General features: G+C 40.3%; 1 protein-coding gene across 1 annotated transcript; it reads right to left on the minus strand.

Moving 5' to 3' along the window:
- Positions 1 to 6,350: 6,350 nt before the first annotated feature.
- ccdc57 (coiled-coil domain containing 57) lies at positions 6,351 to 15,994 on the minus strand (the record flags this gene model as incomplete). The annotated part of the gene is made up of 18 exons (XM_083903714.1): positions 6,351 to 6,545; positions 7,825 to 8,007; positions 8,146 to 8,283; positions 8,862 to 8,962; positions 9,379 to 9,589; positions 9,885 to 9,970; positions 10,535 to 10,811; positions 11,896 to 11,988; positions 12,167 to 12,329; positions 12,412 to 12,570; positions 12,647 to 12,847; positions 12,945 to 13,019; positions 13,100 to 13,257; positions 13,343 to 13,444; positions 13,601 to 13,709; positions 14,007 to 14,150; positions 14,538 to 14,660; positions 15,852 to 15,994. The coding sequence occupies 18 exons, from the start codon at positions 15,992 to 15,994 to the stop codon at positions 6,351 to 6,353; spliced, it is 2,661 nt and encodes an 886-aa protein (XP_083759840.1).
- Between the last annotated feature and the right edge of the window lie 581 nt (positions 15,995 to 16,575).

Genomic DNA, 16,575 nt, shown 5'->3' on the forward strand with positions numbered 1-16,575 from the left:
CAGAGTTACACTGTATCTCCTCATCAGTTTAGGGCAGACGTCCAACCATCATCCTCTGACTCCTTCCTTTAAAAAGTATGCAAATCAAACGGTTCAGTGGATTTGCCTGGCCTTCTACTCACATACTGTCTTCTATAGCTAGGGAGATGAAATATCAACATTTCTTCAATTATTCATCCATCCAGCCAAGTAATGTTGCGTTAAAGGATAAAAACCTTGCACCACGCAAATGAGTAATACATGTGACAATGAAAAACACAAAGCTATGGTGGAGGCTACACTTTCTTTTGTTTTCTCTTGCCAAGAGTGATAACAAACAGCTCAAGCAGCTCAAGGTGGCAGATTAGCATAAGCTCCGTTTGCTGGAAACAAGACAGTGAATCAGTGCACCAACACCACGCACAGGCTTTAACAAATACAGGAATTACATTTTATAACTTCATTATCTACTGCCATTATGTCCACAGTGGTCTACAGTGGTGCATGTAGATGTTTTGCGCAGAGAAACTACACAGTTGGGAAATTATTAGGTACCTCTAGATAAAACTAACACAGTCTACAGCTGCCCAACTGCTGACCCAGATCGCACAAACACCCTACACCTCATTAGGAGATGTATTAGGAAACGGTGAGCTGGCCAAGTCAACACACAAAAAGAACAATTGCTTGTCACTCCATGACTAGGGCTAGGTCCATCTTGGTCTCATGTGGTACTGATCGACAATCCACAACATGGACAACATGAGCCCGAACACAACAGCAGCACTCCACAAGAACAACAAGGCCCCCCAATTACCAAATAGCTTGTTGAAAAGAAAAGGTGCAAACTGGTGGCTCTTGATCCACTCTGTGACATCAGAGGAATGCAATGTTGAAATGTTGAAATGGTCTCTTGCATAACTTGTTTTTTTTTTTGAGTTTTGATGCCAACTGAAGGCTACATAGGTTATTTAACACAATTCAAAGGGTGAGGTGAGGGATATCCAGCTATAACATACAAATTGTACACACTGTACCTTTAATTGATTATTTGTTGTTGTTTAATTGGTGACAAAAAAAATTCAGTTTGGTCTTATTATTGAGCCTCTTTGGCAAATGTGATTAAAAAGAAAGAAGCTTTATTTCATCATTTTTGATTAACAGGTTGAAGCCACAGCCTTGTGTGAAATTTTAGGTGCTTCTTTAATCTTACTTTTTAAATCTTCATTTCTTGGTTCCGGTTTAGTTCCAGGATGACTAATGGCCTCTGTCACCTGCAGGATGTCATCCTTGACAAAGGCCTTTCTGTATAGTGTTAATCATGGCTTAACATTTGGTATCTACCAGCTCATAATATGACATGGCATACAACATAGCACACACATTTTCCTGCATAATATGTGATAACAAACACATCTCCACAGAAACACACCTGCAGGTGGATTAAGCCATTTTGAGATGAAGCTGTTATGAAGGTAGCAACCCTAATCTGAGTAAGATGAGACATAGGCAAGTGCACTGGGAGTTTCATAAATGACCTAGTTAAATATGGACAACACCATAGCCTCTGTGACAACTCAGCCAGTTGTGCGTGCCTGACTCATTGTAATTCCCAGTGTGGTTGGAATGTAGGAGGGGCAAATGAAGATTGAAGCATGCCTTCTTAGCTTGAAGCTGCATTCACTTACAACACGACTGAGTAAAAAGATATAAATCAACAGTTAAGTAAAGCAAGTTACATGTGATGGTAGCTATTATGCATGCATTGTTGTCACAGATGTGTGATTGTGTTGATGGCTTTACCTATAATTGTTTCGTTTTCCACAGTTCTGTTATGGTGTGCAATGCATGTTTATAACTAAGCATTACATGTAATGCTATCAATGGCACGATGCAAGATTATCATCTCAAATATGATTGTTTCATATATGTTGCACGGTGTTTATTTCTGTCAACACAACAGTTCCCGTGTCAGCCACGGCTAACTTAAGTGGCAGTACTGGCAATGTAACTTTACAAAGCTTATAAAATACACCTTTCATTGACAGCGCTTTATATTTTGACTTTTTAAGTCAACAAGAATTCTTCTGATTAGAGATGGGCATGAGTATTCATAATCGCTTGTCCACTATTCGTAATACATAAAGAAGACACAAAACAAATGAATTATTACAAAAACAAACTGATGCATCTATTATCACAGCAGAAGGTTTGCAGAATTGATATCATTAAAGAGGCTTCTTCAATGCATATTCAAGCTGTACATCTCACAGAAGTGGAATTTTCCAGGGTCTTTCAATGCATCTCGTTAGCTCAACATGCTGTGCACCCTGCATTACTCACACTAGCTCTCATGCACTGGAGTCAAGAATATTTGATGCCATATAGTGCCATTGAATATTCAAGTACCATTTTTTGCAGGAATTGCCCACTCCTAATTCTGATAGAGCTGCATCCTTTGGTGCATCTGTCTCTGTCTGTGTATATATGCTATGCTATAAGATTAAGTTAGCATTAATTAATAAACCATTTGGTGGCTCTTTGTTCCATTGTTGCACTGTTGTAGCTTCGGTTATCATCTGAGAGCAATGAAGCAGAACTCTACTGCTGACTACACACATCAACATCATTATATACAGTATTTGTGAGGACTGTTAGACAAATTTGACATGTAATAGGTCATAGTAAAGACTTTCAACGTGCTATAACACACACTATTAAGTTGAATTGGAACTAAAGTGGAATTTAAAAAAAAACCTTGAAAATAACCAACCAATATCGTTCAAATGACTGTTCCTAGCAATAAAAGCTGCATGTGATGCGATGTGATGTCGCAGATAAATAAACAACAAAGAACAGTTTAAAATGCCCAGTCAGTAAGTCGAATAAATTATTCCTTTCCACCATAAACAACAACTGTGACAAACCTTCAGCTTTGAGTAACAGGTTTGTCAGAAACGACAAACACAATAATGTCACACACACACAGGGCACAACAGTCACTCACTTACCGGTTTCGCTCCCACGCTACGTGATTTCCCTGCTAAGTCACGACAGGTTGAAGTGAAGTCGTTATTTCCGTTAAGCTAGCTGCTCACGACCGTCCGCGGTGATGTTCCTCTTACTTGTACCGCAGGGGAGGAGAAAAATAAGGGCAGCCTCTGTCTCTCGGTGTCGTCTTTTACGTTAACGTTAGCCCCTGAGCTCCTGTGAAGCAGTGTGTGTATGTGTGTGTGTGTGTGTTTTTTTTTCCTCCGATGAATTTAAATGTCTCACACTGTCTGGCCACGCCACATGGGCTGACGACTTGGACAGTCCAATGAGAAAAGAGGTAGGCCTTTTTGGAGACAGCCAGTGATGGAGTAATTCGTTGAACGCCCCCGTGTTGTCACACCAAGGAAGAAGAGAGCAGGGGAGAAAAAAAACCCTCTCACTGATGCGGTGAGGGTTACCAGAGTTCGAATACAACCACCTCACCTTCACCCCCCCCTCCTCATCATCCTCACGAAACTGCACCAAAAGGCGTTATTTTCACCTGATAGGTGAAATAATGATATACTTCCTGGTGAGCACGTGGTTACGACAGATGGAACTACAGTTGACGCAAATGACGCGCTGGATTATTGGATTGGATGACAACGCATTTGGATGGATGGATGGATGGATGGATAGATAGATAGATAAAGATAATTCATGCACATTCACACAAATATATGTACATGTATTTTGCATGTCATACCTGCTTTGGCAATGTAAACATGCCAATAAATCAGACAGACAGATCATGTAATACTTATACTATTATAATTTTTTTAATTATTTACAAAGACATAATATATACTTACTTATTACTCGGGTCATGTTTACATTGTTGTTCTCAGAAACTTGATACATGCTGCTAGGTGTACTTTTTTGTCAATTTAAATTCAAATTTCCTGTTTTGTGCATTTAGTATAGTTTATTATGTTCTCTTTAAAATATTATACAAGTGGCACAAAATGCAGATTGGTAGATAAATACTATGCCATAGCGCCATTTTAGTAAAGCCATTTTGTGTATAATTTTGTTTCGCTACCCTGCTATATTCATCATCATATATCAACAATGGGCTGCACTGATTTCAGCCAAAGAAAAAACAATATATGCCAAATACAAAATTATAATTATAATTCTGATAATGCTAAACCATGTTGATTGAGCTCATCCATGTCATGTTTGTAAGGTGCATAACTGACTAATATTATGTGTTTTATTGACACCCACCAGCCCTAATATAAATATTTGGACCATTTAAGTATAAAATATATTGAGTCTAATGACATTCATTATCTTCCTGCCTTCAAACAAAAGTCTATGATGCTTTATCACATTCATACTATCTCTCACACTCGCACTGATGTCGCTTTTACAGTGTGAAAGTGCTGAGCCTCTTCAGCACACACGTGGTTACAGATGACGAGTTTTTCTGGAAAGCATAAGCATGAGCCAATCACGTGGCGGGGGTGTGAGTTTTATTCCAATCACAGCAGGTGGGCGGGTGCTGCTGGGAGATAGGGTGATTACAGGGCGGGGCCACAGCGATGACGTAGCCAGGAAAGCTCGTCTGACTTCTTGGAGGGTTACTGGAGTTCATCACTTCGCATAGCACTATCTTCCCCAGCATCATCCCTTTCCTCTGCTATTGACCTACTGAAGCAACACCGTGATAAGCTTTTACAGTACACTGTGACCCAAAATAATCAATCATGTCAACAATGAACAAATACATGGGTTCATTGACTGTAATCGAACAAAGCACCTATATTTATAAACCTGAAGTTGAAATTGTGCGATTTTTGTGCAGTTAATTAACCACAATTTACGAAAGATAAAACATCTAATAGAAATTTCCTCGACAGCCTCAGGACAGGCAGCAAAGCATTGCTTGCCGCTACACTCACGTGACAAATTCTATACTGTTCTCACGGCAAACAGCATAGCCAACACACCCTTTTTCCTTTCTCTATAACAAACCTGTATTCCTGCTGCTACCACACTAATAATCTGAGCGATACACTGACACTGCTGCCGTTGCTAGCATCAGCATGTCACTAAGGCCCCACCTTTATCCCCATCCACGTCGCGTAGCCTCTACATCAAGCCTCGCTGGTGGAGTGGCATGAAAAATACAAATATGCAGAATGGTAGTGGTGGGAGAAGTCGTTAGCCTTCAAAATGTGGTAGAAAATCTAATGGAAGTCAGGTGAGGTTGTGCAAAGAGTGACAAAGAGCAAAAGAAACAGGTTGTGGTGAAAATTATCACTGGGTCAAACACTTATACTCACTAGATGAGGACTTTATTTTCATGTTCAGTCACTGTTTGGGCCCCAAGGCATGTTCTGCCACATGTGTGTGCGTCGGTTTTCTCCAGTTTCCTCCCACATTCCAAAAACCTGCATATTTGGGGATTAGGCAAATTAGACACTCTAAATTGACTGTAGGTTGGTTGTTTGTCTCTATGTGGCCCTGTGTCAGCTGGGATTGGCACCAGCGCCCCCCGTGGCCCTCGTGTGGAGGATAAAGCAGTAGAAGACGAGAGTGACGTACAGGATGAATTTGTGAAAATGTTACGTAATGTGTTGTAAATTGTAATGCACATGTGTAAATGGCAAACTGAGGCATAATATTGTTGAAATTGCACTTCTTTGTTTTGTAAAAAGATACTTTATTAAATGTAAAACAAAGAAAAAAATTTGGAGTCCTCGTTGGTCATAGTTATGCTATTATTTTACTTATTATTTACTTACTTATTTTACTAGGCTACACAACCTACTTGGATTGTTTGAAGTTAAACTTCTTCCATGTGCAAGCTGTATCCAACTGCAGGCACTGGTCGTGCAAGGAAACAATAGCAACAAAATGTAATGTGAAAAAGTTAATTACTATGAAATAAAACATACAAAATGGATACAAAAATACTTTAAAAATCTTCACACATCTGTGTTTAAGGTCCCTAACTTTCATGTATGTGGTGAACTCAATAGAGACAGATTAGATTACTGAGACAATACTGGGTTATCCTAATCTTTATCTCTCAGTGTGAGTCCGGCTAAAACTAAAATGAACATGTGCAATCCTGCGATTGTAGATTCCAGTTATCGAGAAAACTCCATGGGTGGGGGCGTGTGTTCTGTAAAGAAACGTTATAGGCTGCATGCCTCAAATCTGCAATGTACACTTTCTGATAGGAAACTGTTGCTGAGATAAATCCGACGGTGTCCGTCTTTGCAAAGCTTCAGCAGAGCCATTGAAGATTTTATACAACTGTTGTCAGGCTGACTAAGACATGACCAGCATACTAACAAACGGTGCTGCTTGTGTGTGTGTGTGTGTCAGTCTTTAACACTGTAGTTTCTGATCTTGCCAGGTCTGCGGGTCTTGGTCGTGTTAGATGGAGGTTTAACGGTGTCCGTCCTCTGCTGGACCTCAGTTTGGGAATGGCTATGAATGGGGGCACTTATGCCATGCACCGCCATCTGGACTTCAGCAGCACCAGGCTCAGCCACTTCCCTCACACTGAGCTCACTGTAACCTTTAGGTGCAAACAAGATAGGTACATTTTCAGCGACATGTTATCATTTCCATTCTTCACTCAGGTTAAACCTATAATTAAATTTAACAAGAGCATAAACGGTGCTTATATAACATGGGTCTTTGAGTCATGTCTCCTGTGCACGAATCCTTCATGTTGCAAGACCTGACATCATTCATAACAACAGTTTCTACTGTTCACATCTCTTATTGTCTTGAACTCGTTCTGTAATTGTGTTTGACAGAAAAAAGGCAATGCTCATACAAGGAAAGGTGTCCTCAACTTATCCGTCACTTCTGAAAGAGACTGTGTAGAAAGCATGCACTCACTGGCCATTTTATTAGGTACACAGGACACCCAGGACAGCATGGTCTTCTGCTGCCGTAGCCCATCTGCTTTAAGGTTTAAGATGGTCTATAAAAGCAGCTCATATTCAAGCAAAGATACCAAACTACCAACAATGAAATAGGAGAAGACTTCTTATCTTTTAAGACTTCTTGTCTTATCTTGACTTTATTTCATACATATCTGATTATATCTGGAATAAACCTTTTGACCCAGCCAGTACAGTTACTATATGAACTGATGCCATTTGTTGCAATGTCAAGATTTCACAATTATTATCACGGAGTCCCTGCGTGATTTGGCTGCAGCTCCGGTTGGGAAACTGGTCTCAGCAGCGCAGACTGGAACTGTAACCACACAGTGAGCAACAACCCTTGAATCTGTCCTGCACTCAGTCACCCACTACCATGGTGGTCAGTCTGGGTTTAAGGGTCGTATATGTCGTCAGAGGGATATTGTGTAGCTGTTCTGTTGCCAAGGTAAATGATATTAGTGGTTAGAGACACATCTGTTAAATCACCTGTTCTCAGAGTTTGCCGCATTTAAGATTATTTATAGTAAACCATTATAGAGAATAGTAGTTCTTTAGGGACCTGCATCTTCCTAATATCCCAGACCATGCATTAAAACTGAATCCATATATACACCCACCAGACCAGTCCTCACAGATACTATGATCTGCTATTGTGGTTACTTGAAGTTCATGAGTGCATTTGCTCAACAGGAAATGGGATAAAATGAGCAATGACGCAACTTAAGATCTCCATGGATGTGACTTTATGATGCACGGCATTAGCTGTGCATTATGCTAAAAGCTTGTATGAAGGTGGGGGTGTGTCATCTCATCATCATATAACTCCCTCCACAAACAAACACACCATATTTATATTAGGTATAAAATAAACATAAACTTCTATTGTGTAGTGCACGTTACCTTCTGAGAAAGATGGACTCTTTACATGGTCAAGTTTTGCCCACAGCTCCTTTAGCGATTGCAGTGAATCCACTGAAGAAAACTGTACATTAGACAGGTTTGAGTGGGGGTGAGGCCCTGCATCCAGTGAGCTCTGTGATTGGCTGAGTGGGGGAGAGTTTTCTTCGTTCTTGCAGCTCTTAAGAAGACCAGAGTAGGGCAGTGAATTCATGTTAAAGTGCTTCATTTTCAACAATACCTACGAAGAGGTGTGAAGTAAGCAGTAGAGCTGTCGTTGCTTCTCCATTAATGCCGTATTTAAGACACTGCTCTTTACCTCAGATGTATCTGTGGTTTTGTGACTGTGGCTCCACGGGTTGGTTGTACCGTTTGCGGGTGGACCGGGGTTCTCCTTTGTTGGGGAAAGCTGTTTTGCATCAGTGCGAACCGCCTGCCTCAAAGCATACTGCAGCTCCTGAAAGCACAAGTGCATTCATGTGGACCCAGTGTGCTCTCTAGTGGTGAAATAAGTACTTGCACCATGATTCATTCTTCCTCTAACTTCTTTCACATCATAGTTAGCGTCTCTGAGCACAGCAGTTGTTCATGTTATCCCCCAGTTGGCCACACTCATTGACTATTATACCAATATTTGTGTAATATCCTATATGATTCAAATGTTTTGTATTTATATGAATTGAGTAGTGGGCACAAAACCAATGGACAAAACCACAAATTAAGACAAAGAAACAGTGTTAGTGATATTATGATTTAAAGAGAGGATCTTTAAAATAATGTATGCAAATTTAAGATATAATTCAACTACGTTGGAAAATTGCATCACTGACATAACTGGTAAAGCAGCACTACACGCACACCTCGTGCCACTCCTCTCACAGTGGCTGAGTCATGTCCTGTCATGCTCAAAGGGTTATTTCTACATCAGCACAGAACAGCACATTTCGTACAGCATGTTTCTTTTGTTCACACTTCATGACATAATACACCAATTACACGTTTGTAGGAGTATGGTTAGTATTAGACCACACGTACCTGTGTAGTGAGCTGGTACTGAAGCTGTTCCAGAGCAGACAGCCTGTCATGTTGCTCTTGTTGTTTCTCTGTGGACGTGTCCTTCTCTGGGTCCACAGGTTCTGTGAGACAGTCAGACATCGTTGTAGAGGACATTCCAGTGAATTAGAAAACAATTAGATTCAGTTTATTATGCTTCCTCCTGCCCTTGCTCCTCCATAACGTGGACAGTGAGACAGAAATGATGGCTTCAGACAATTTTATAGAAATACTATTTTTCTTTTTCATCAGTAGCTCCTGCATGTACATATTCAAAGTACTGAAAACGCTCATCAAAATCTTTCAACAGCTCTAAAAACTACAGCCACTCTGATAAAATGGAGGATGGTTTTACTGCATTTATTTAAATGTATTGTTAGGGGTACTGATATATTATATGTGCAGTTGAAGTTTAATATTCTACAGTACCTCAGCTCAAGATTAATGTAAACATTGTGTGATAACATCAGTGAACTTGGGGAAAATGTTGTTGTTGTACCCTGTAGTCCAGCTGCGGTGATCTCGGCACGAAGGCGGTTGCCAATCTCTATCAGCTGCTGCTTCTCTCTGCTCAGACGAGCGATGCAAGATGCCGCCTGCTTCAGCTTCTTATGCAAAAGAGGATGGTCGCCTTTAGCGCGTGAGACATCTTCAGCCAGCTGCTGCCGTAAAAACAAGTTTTCCTCTTGGACCTGTTGCACCCATGCATTCTGGAGGGAGTACAAGATAAAGCTTGAAGAAACTGATATATACGTTTCCAGCTTACACGATATCTGTCTTCAAGCCGGCAAGAGAAAGAAGAGGGAGGAAGATGTGTGGCATACAGGAAAAGGGCACAGAACACAATTTTATCTTTGGTCATTTAATATTGATATTCAATACAAGGGGGAATTTGTGACATTTGTGTGTTGAGACATGGTTCAGCTAAGAGACTGTCTTCCAAACATATGGTCCAGACAGTCACATGGATACAAGTTAAACTACTTTCATTCTTTCCTTTAGTACCTTTTGCATGGTGTCGGTGACAGCAGCCTCAATAAGTGCCACTTTGCTCTGCTGCGTCTGCATTAAAGTGGTTTTGGCACGACTCTCTAGAAATTGACCACACGAGGAAAGTGTAAATGACAGCAAAGAAAAACAAATACAAAAATACATTCTGTGATTTAGCATTATATAAAATTTAATTGAACTAAATGAACCATCATAACTGTATGGTATTGCCTTTAGTACCATGGGAAGACCACCTGACTGAGGCCTTGAGATTTTCAGAATTATGGCATTTATGGCACAATTGCCTTGTTGGTTAGCAACAAACTAAAATATGGCTGCATATTTGGTGAATAATGGAAGGTCTCAGCAGATGGTAGTTGACCTTAACTTGCAAAATCACTAGTATTGGTAAACAAATAATAGTGAAAAGTCATCTCTTGCTAAGGACGTTACCACAAAACATAAAGCCACATTGTGTAGTTGCTTGATCCATTTTGTTTTGAAAATGACACATTAATACTTTGGCAAATTTTTTGACAACTGTAACCTGTGACTGGACTGAATAGATGTCTATATCTAGAAAGTTGTTGATTTTAAAATTGCTGGATGTTGAAAATCTATTAATTATACCCTTGCTTGTGTGAAAAAAAGAGTATAGTCCACACCTGCATGGCTGACTTTGGAGGTGATATCAGTGGGTTGGGAGGGTGGTTTTGTTGCCATCTGGGATTTTACTGCAGAGGTGATGGACGTGTCAAGAGGTGGATGCTGAACTGGCTGAGGAGAGGAGGCCCGTGGCTGGGCCCGAGAGAGGACTGTGGGATGGCTGAGACACTCCATGTCCTTCCTCATCTGAGTAACCACAGCCCGTAGAATGCTGTTCTGCTCCTGCATACGAGAAATCTGCTCTGATGCCAGGGAGTCCAACGTTGGTGCAAGACCCTGTTTGTGGATAAATACACGCTTATTTGATCAGATTAATCCAAAACAGCATTTATTGTATTGCTTTATTGTATCTACTTTTAGCCTGTGTGCATATTTGATTCCAATTTCACATTTCCTTTGACACTTAAGATTTGTCTTCTTTAAATGTCTATTTGTGATCGATGGACTGTCGAAACTTGATTCCCTTTCAAGCGAGTATAGATTGTTTTCTATATTTGTAGATTGAGATATTTAACAAAAATTGAGAGTGTATATTTACGCATCCACTATGAGGCTATCCATATTTACTGTTTGAAAATGATATTCCAATACAAAGAGTACTTGCACACACACCACCAAATAAATCCATAATGAATATCTAAGCAGATAATTAATATAACCAGCCCACCAAAAACTCAGCCAGGACCCTGGAATGTTTTTCCTCTGGGTGCCAGTGGAGCTTAGTGGGTCTGGTATGTTTGGGAAGCACTAAGCCGGACAGAAAGGCCATCATACCGCTCAGGACACTCAAAGGAAAAGGCCAAAGGTAAATAATAGGACAGCTCTAAATTCAACTGTGTGGTATCAGCTGGTTTGGTGAGCTGTCAAAGGTCATAATTCTCTACAGCATTACCGCTGATCTATATTTTCTGATAATTGTGAGGAAGATCATGTGCAGATTTTCTGAGTTGTTGTCATTGCTAAGGGACCTTGAAGATAGTCTGCAATGCTGTTCCTCGAAGGAGGTTGAAATAGTGCCGGAGCTAGTATTTCTCCCCAGAGGAGTTTTGTGGGTTTTCATTATTTTTTTATAACTTATTTGAAGAATGTACTACAAGCTCAGAGACAATTAGTACATTGCACCTCTAATAGTAACAACAGGTGTTCCCCAAGGATCTATTTTGGGCCCAATTTGAATTTCTATATCTATAATAATATACATTTTGGTGCAGAAACTAGATCCACTAAATATTACCTTTACGTAGAAGACAATTATTTATACCATGTCAGTATCTCAATCATCAATTGTCTTTTATGTTAAGTTAGTTGTATAGTTAGTAGTTCTGTTAACCTACACAGTGTATGGTCGAGATATTCTTACTTGTATTGCCTGGTCTCTCTCCGATTTCACACAGTGTAATAAGTCAGTCATTTCCCGTAGCTCTTGTTCTTTCTCCTTCAGCTCGGCTTTTGCCTGATAGAGATCAAAATAAAGCCTTGACTAGGACCACTTTTGGTTGCATCCAAGGCAGGAGGTAAAAGCTACACTTATTTCTCTTTGTAAAACATCCCAGAAGTCACAAAGTCAAGCAAAAGTAGAGCATACAGAGCAATGTTATCACACATAAATATGAAAGGTTTGAGAGACAGACCCGATCTCTAGCTTGTGTCAGTTCTTGTATTAGCTTCTCATTGGCGAGGTAGACTTTGGCCTTCAAGTCTTCACAGTGTTTCTGCCACTCCAGCTCCACCTGGACTTTCTTCTGCTCCAAGGCATTTTCTCTCTTCAAACCGTCACACAGCTGCTGCTTGTACCTGACAATACAAACAGATCTTTAAGACTTGGTCATATAGCTGGTTATCACATTCAAATGTTTGTATTATCCACTGTTTTCACCTCTCTGTCTCCTCCCTAGTCCTCTCAAGCTCAGCTCTCACTCTGGATTCTCTGTCCTGTAGGGCGATCATCTCACTATCCTTAGCAACCATCTCACTGGAGACATTACTGATATACTTTTCCCAGCCAGTCCGTGTTGTTTCTACCTCTGCGCAAAGCCTTTGAGAACACAAAAACATGCACATGTCACAGGTTCTCAAGTTAATATTGATATGATTTGCTTTTTTTTTCTCACCTCTGGATTGTCTTCTCCTTCTGTTCCAAGGCCTCTCGATGTTCTTTCTCCGTGCAGCGTATGTGTGCTGCCAGAACTTTCATTCTTTCCTTTAGTTTAGTAATGTGTTTCTCAGCCCCCTGCAGCTTCTCTGTGTGGGCCTGATATTGAGCCTCTAGTCGTACATCACACTTCTTCAGAGTTTGGACCAAACGCTCATATCTTGACAGAAACATCATGTTATTAAGACAACATGGGCTACTACAGCACCAGCAGCTGGCTATGACTACATGAGGACGTAATGTTATCAGTGACTGACTTTTTCATGTAGTCCTCCTTCATCTCTTTCAGTTTAGTCTCCATGTGTTCCACCTCGTCCTTCAGCACCTTTATCCTGAGATAGAAAATAGCCTGCAGTTCAACAAATCCAGTCAACACACGCCGGCACAAAACCATGACAGGTGCATACAGTACCTGTCGTCTTTGACAGCAGTTATGTCTTTAATTTCACGGTCTTTGTGTTGGAGCTGAGTTTGCAGCCGCTGATAAAACTCCTCAGATGCTTTGAGAGCCTCTGTGGCCTGCACCTGCGCCTGGCAGTGAACTTCATTCTCTGTTGATAGGAGCTTCACCTAGAAAAGAGCACAAATACACATACACATGCAGCAACAAATAATGACGACACACCATCACGCCAACACACAATCCTTTCCTCACCTTGAGATTGTGAGACATCACCAGTGCGCACATCTCATCCATTTTCAAGTTGATCTCCTGTTCCTGCTGCCTGAGCTCTCTGTCAAAGGTTGCTGTCATCTCCTATCAGAATAGAGTCATATTTAGAGATGTTGAGAGCAATATTTAGAGATTATTACATACAATTCCTCCTACCTGCATTGAGGTACCATGCCAAACTGCTTGTTTACTATACGCTGTTGTATGTTTGCATGCTCGTCTGCATGTGTGTGTGCTCACCTGTCTTTGTAAGGTCATCTCTCCCTCTAATTCATGTATTTTGCACTGCAAATCCAGTTTCACCATCTCATACTCCTCTGTTTGTTTTTGAATTTCACCAGTCATGGAGCTACCATCCGGCATCGACACAGAGAGAGAGACAAAGAGAGACAAAAAGAGAGAGAGAGATTAAAGTTTTTGAATTACACACTGTGACAAGTGACACGTCATTTACGCTTTACGGCTAAGCAGGTCAGAGAGTTCCGCAATGATAGATCTGTGGCACACAAACACTTCAACTCCTTGACATTTTTCTTTGTATATCTACATATTCACTGTACAAAAACTGAAAAAGGGGATCATGTGAAACTATCAGAGTCTATTACTGTATGCTGGATGCTGTTTGCCTTTCTTCCACCTGATTTACCACTTCAGTTCCTGCATCTGCAAACTGTGCTGCACAGCAGCGCACTGACTCTCACTCTTCTCCCTCTGCCTCTTCTCAGCCTCTGTGGCTAACTCCTCTTCCAGCTTGGCGATGCGTGCGTGGAGCTGGTTTAGCTCCCTCTGCCTGCAAAATAACAGAAATCTTTCAGAGTCAGTAGACTGATGTCAACACACTTCACAGTTCTTTTTGTGTCTAGCATCAGGAGTGATGTAGAGCATTCTTTCATGTTGAGATGTCAAACAAAATTGACTAAATGTACAAAGCTGAACTAAGACAGGAGCAAGAGAAATGGAATGACTGGAAAAACCACTCAGAATGGAATCATACAATACTACACACCTCAGCACTGACTTTCTTAAATGTGATACGTGAGTTTGTACCAAACAGATATATTTCAAGAAATGTAGAAGTCCATTTGCTACTGATTCTATAACATTAGATAACTATGGCCAGGGTTAATGTGAATCAACACAGATACCACAGATACCAAAGAGGGCCAAATACAAATACCTTTTGTCTTCTGCAGCCAGAGCTCTGGCAGTTATGATGTCATACTTCTCCAACTCTCTGTCTCGTTCATCTAGGATGGCCAAGTTGAACTGGAAGTCTTCCTTCAGTTGCTGGTAATGGTCTCTGACAATTGAAGAATTACAAAACAAGTAACTGGGTATGACCTCCTTTGAGCCACAACAAACTGGCTCAGTGGAAAGATTTTTTTTTTTTATGCTCAGACTGAGATATTTGTCTCTGAGATTTCTGTCTCGACCCCAGTACAATGAAGGTGTGCAGCATTCAATTTGTGTTGCTGATGCCATTGAAGAAAGCCATTTAAACATTTCAACAGCAACATGTCTGTCCAGATAAAGTCCGCTACCTCGTAATGAAATGCAATAATCTTGACCAACGTACATTGTACTGATTTGGAGACAATTATCTTTGACACATATTTCAAAACCTGCACAAACAAAGCCAAAAGACCTGTGTGGACTGATACCATTACAGCTAGGTGACTTTTGTAACTTGGATCAACACTTACAGAGTTCAAACGTTCAAGCTGGTGTCATGTTAAACAGGTATCCTTTTAATTCATTGGAGACTTGATAATATAACTTTTTCACAGTTACACAGGACAATTAGTTATATAGTATATATATATGTATATAAACATTATATATTAATGTATTCCTCAAGGGAAATCACATATATTTTATACATCTGTTGTTTAAATGTTATTGCACTGATACAAAAACAATAGAAGAGAAATGAAGAGTAATTGTGGACACTTTGTATTTGTCTCACTTAACACCCACTGCCACTAGGGCTTTTAAGACAGGTCAAGAAATGTCAGCTGCTCAGTCTTCCCCAGCGGAGTCTTTACACTCTGTGGTAACACTCAACACTCATGGGCTGCTCTAAGCACCTGACTGTGGCCTGAAACAGAAGCCATCTGGTATCTATAAACTAACAAAGGAAGGATGTAAAATATGTAATTTTTATGTTGGTTACTGCGAGTGTTGTGTTTAATTCTATTTGATGTCAACCTTCACAATGACTGTAATAAATAAAGCTAGTCTCACATCCACCAGATATTCAAATATTTATAAATTTGGCATGAACATGGGGCAAAAGAATTAATTGATTCTGGACTTTTTGCATAGAAAATTGGGAGAGATCAGTGTAAGGCCAGCTCTTACAAACAACTACATTTATAGATTATATATTTCCTTCCTGTTCCTTTTCTGATATGGAGACAGACGCCTGCTGAAACTTTTCAACTAGGAAGTCCACAATCCCTGTTACTTTAAAATGAGATGGATATAATACCGGAGGGTGGAACATTCCTCCCGGGCTTTTTTGAAGGAACTCTCCAGCTGATTAACTCTGACAGCCTGGAGCTCCTTCCACTCCCTCTCTTTTCGTGCCAGCTCGGCCTCCAGATCCAATCCACTGTCCCCATGTGACTGCATAATGATACTGGGATTTACCTGTGAACCACAGAATACATCATCATTCAGTGAAGTATCTGATTCAGCTTTTGTCCTGAGGCAACTCAGGTTTTTCTTCAGACTTTGTGTCCTCTTACTTTCATTTACTTTATTATCTGTTCCACATGGCATTGAATTTCTACTTCATGTTTTGATATAGTCTAAACGTGACATGCGACAACAGATGAAGTTCAGTAAAATGGCTCTGACTGTGCTTTGCCAGTGACTCCAAAAATGCACTGCAGCAAAGAATCACCCAATCACTGAGCTATAACTTATTTCATATGAGCTGCTAAGAGACCTAGAAACTCTCAAGATCACATTTGTTACAATTATATGTAAATACTAACTAAGTCAGTGGGTTGCTTCATGTTTAGATAATGACTGTAGTTTTTGTGGAACAATCTTGTGATTATTGTGATTTACACCTAAAGACCAAAGGAGACAACTAATCATGTGTCTTTAGCATATTCTTTATCTGGTGGTGATTCCAACCATATGTAGGCCACCTATTTAGAGAACCTTCAACTTCAAAGCCAGTTTGATAAAACTCTCATGTGTCG

The sequence above is a fragment of the Microchirus variegatus genome (genome assembly GCF_963457635.1).
Source record: "Microchirus variegatus genome assembly, chromosome: 17".
Classification (NCBI taxonomy): Eukaryota; Metazoa; Chordata; class Actinopteri; order Pleuronectiformes; family Soleidae; genus Microchirus; species Microchirus variegatus.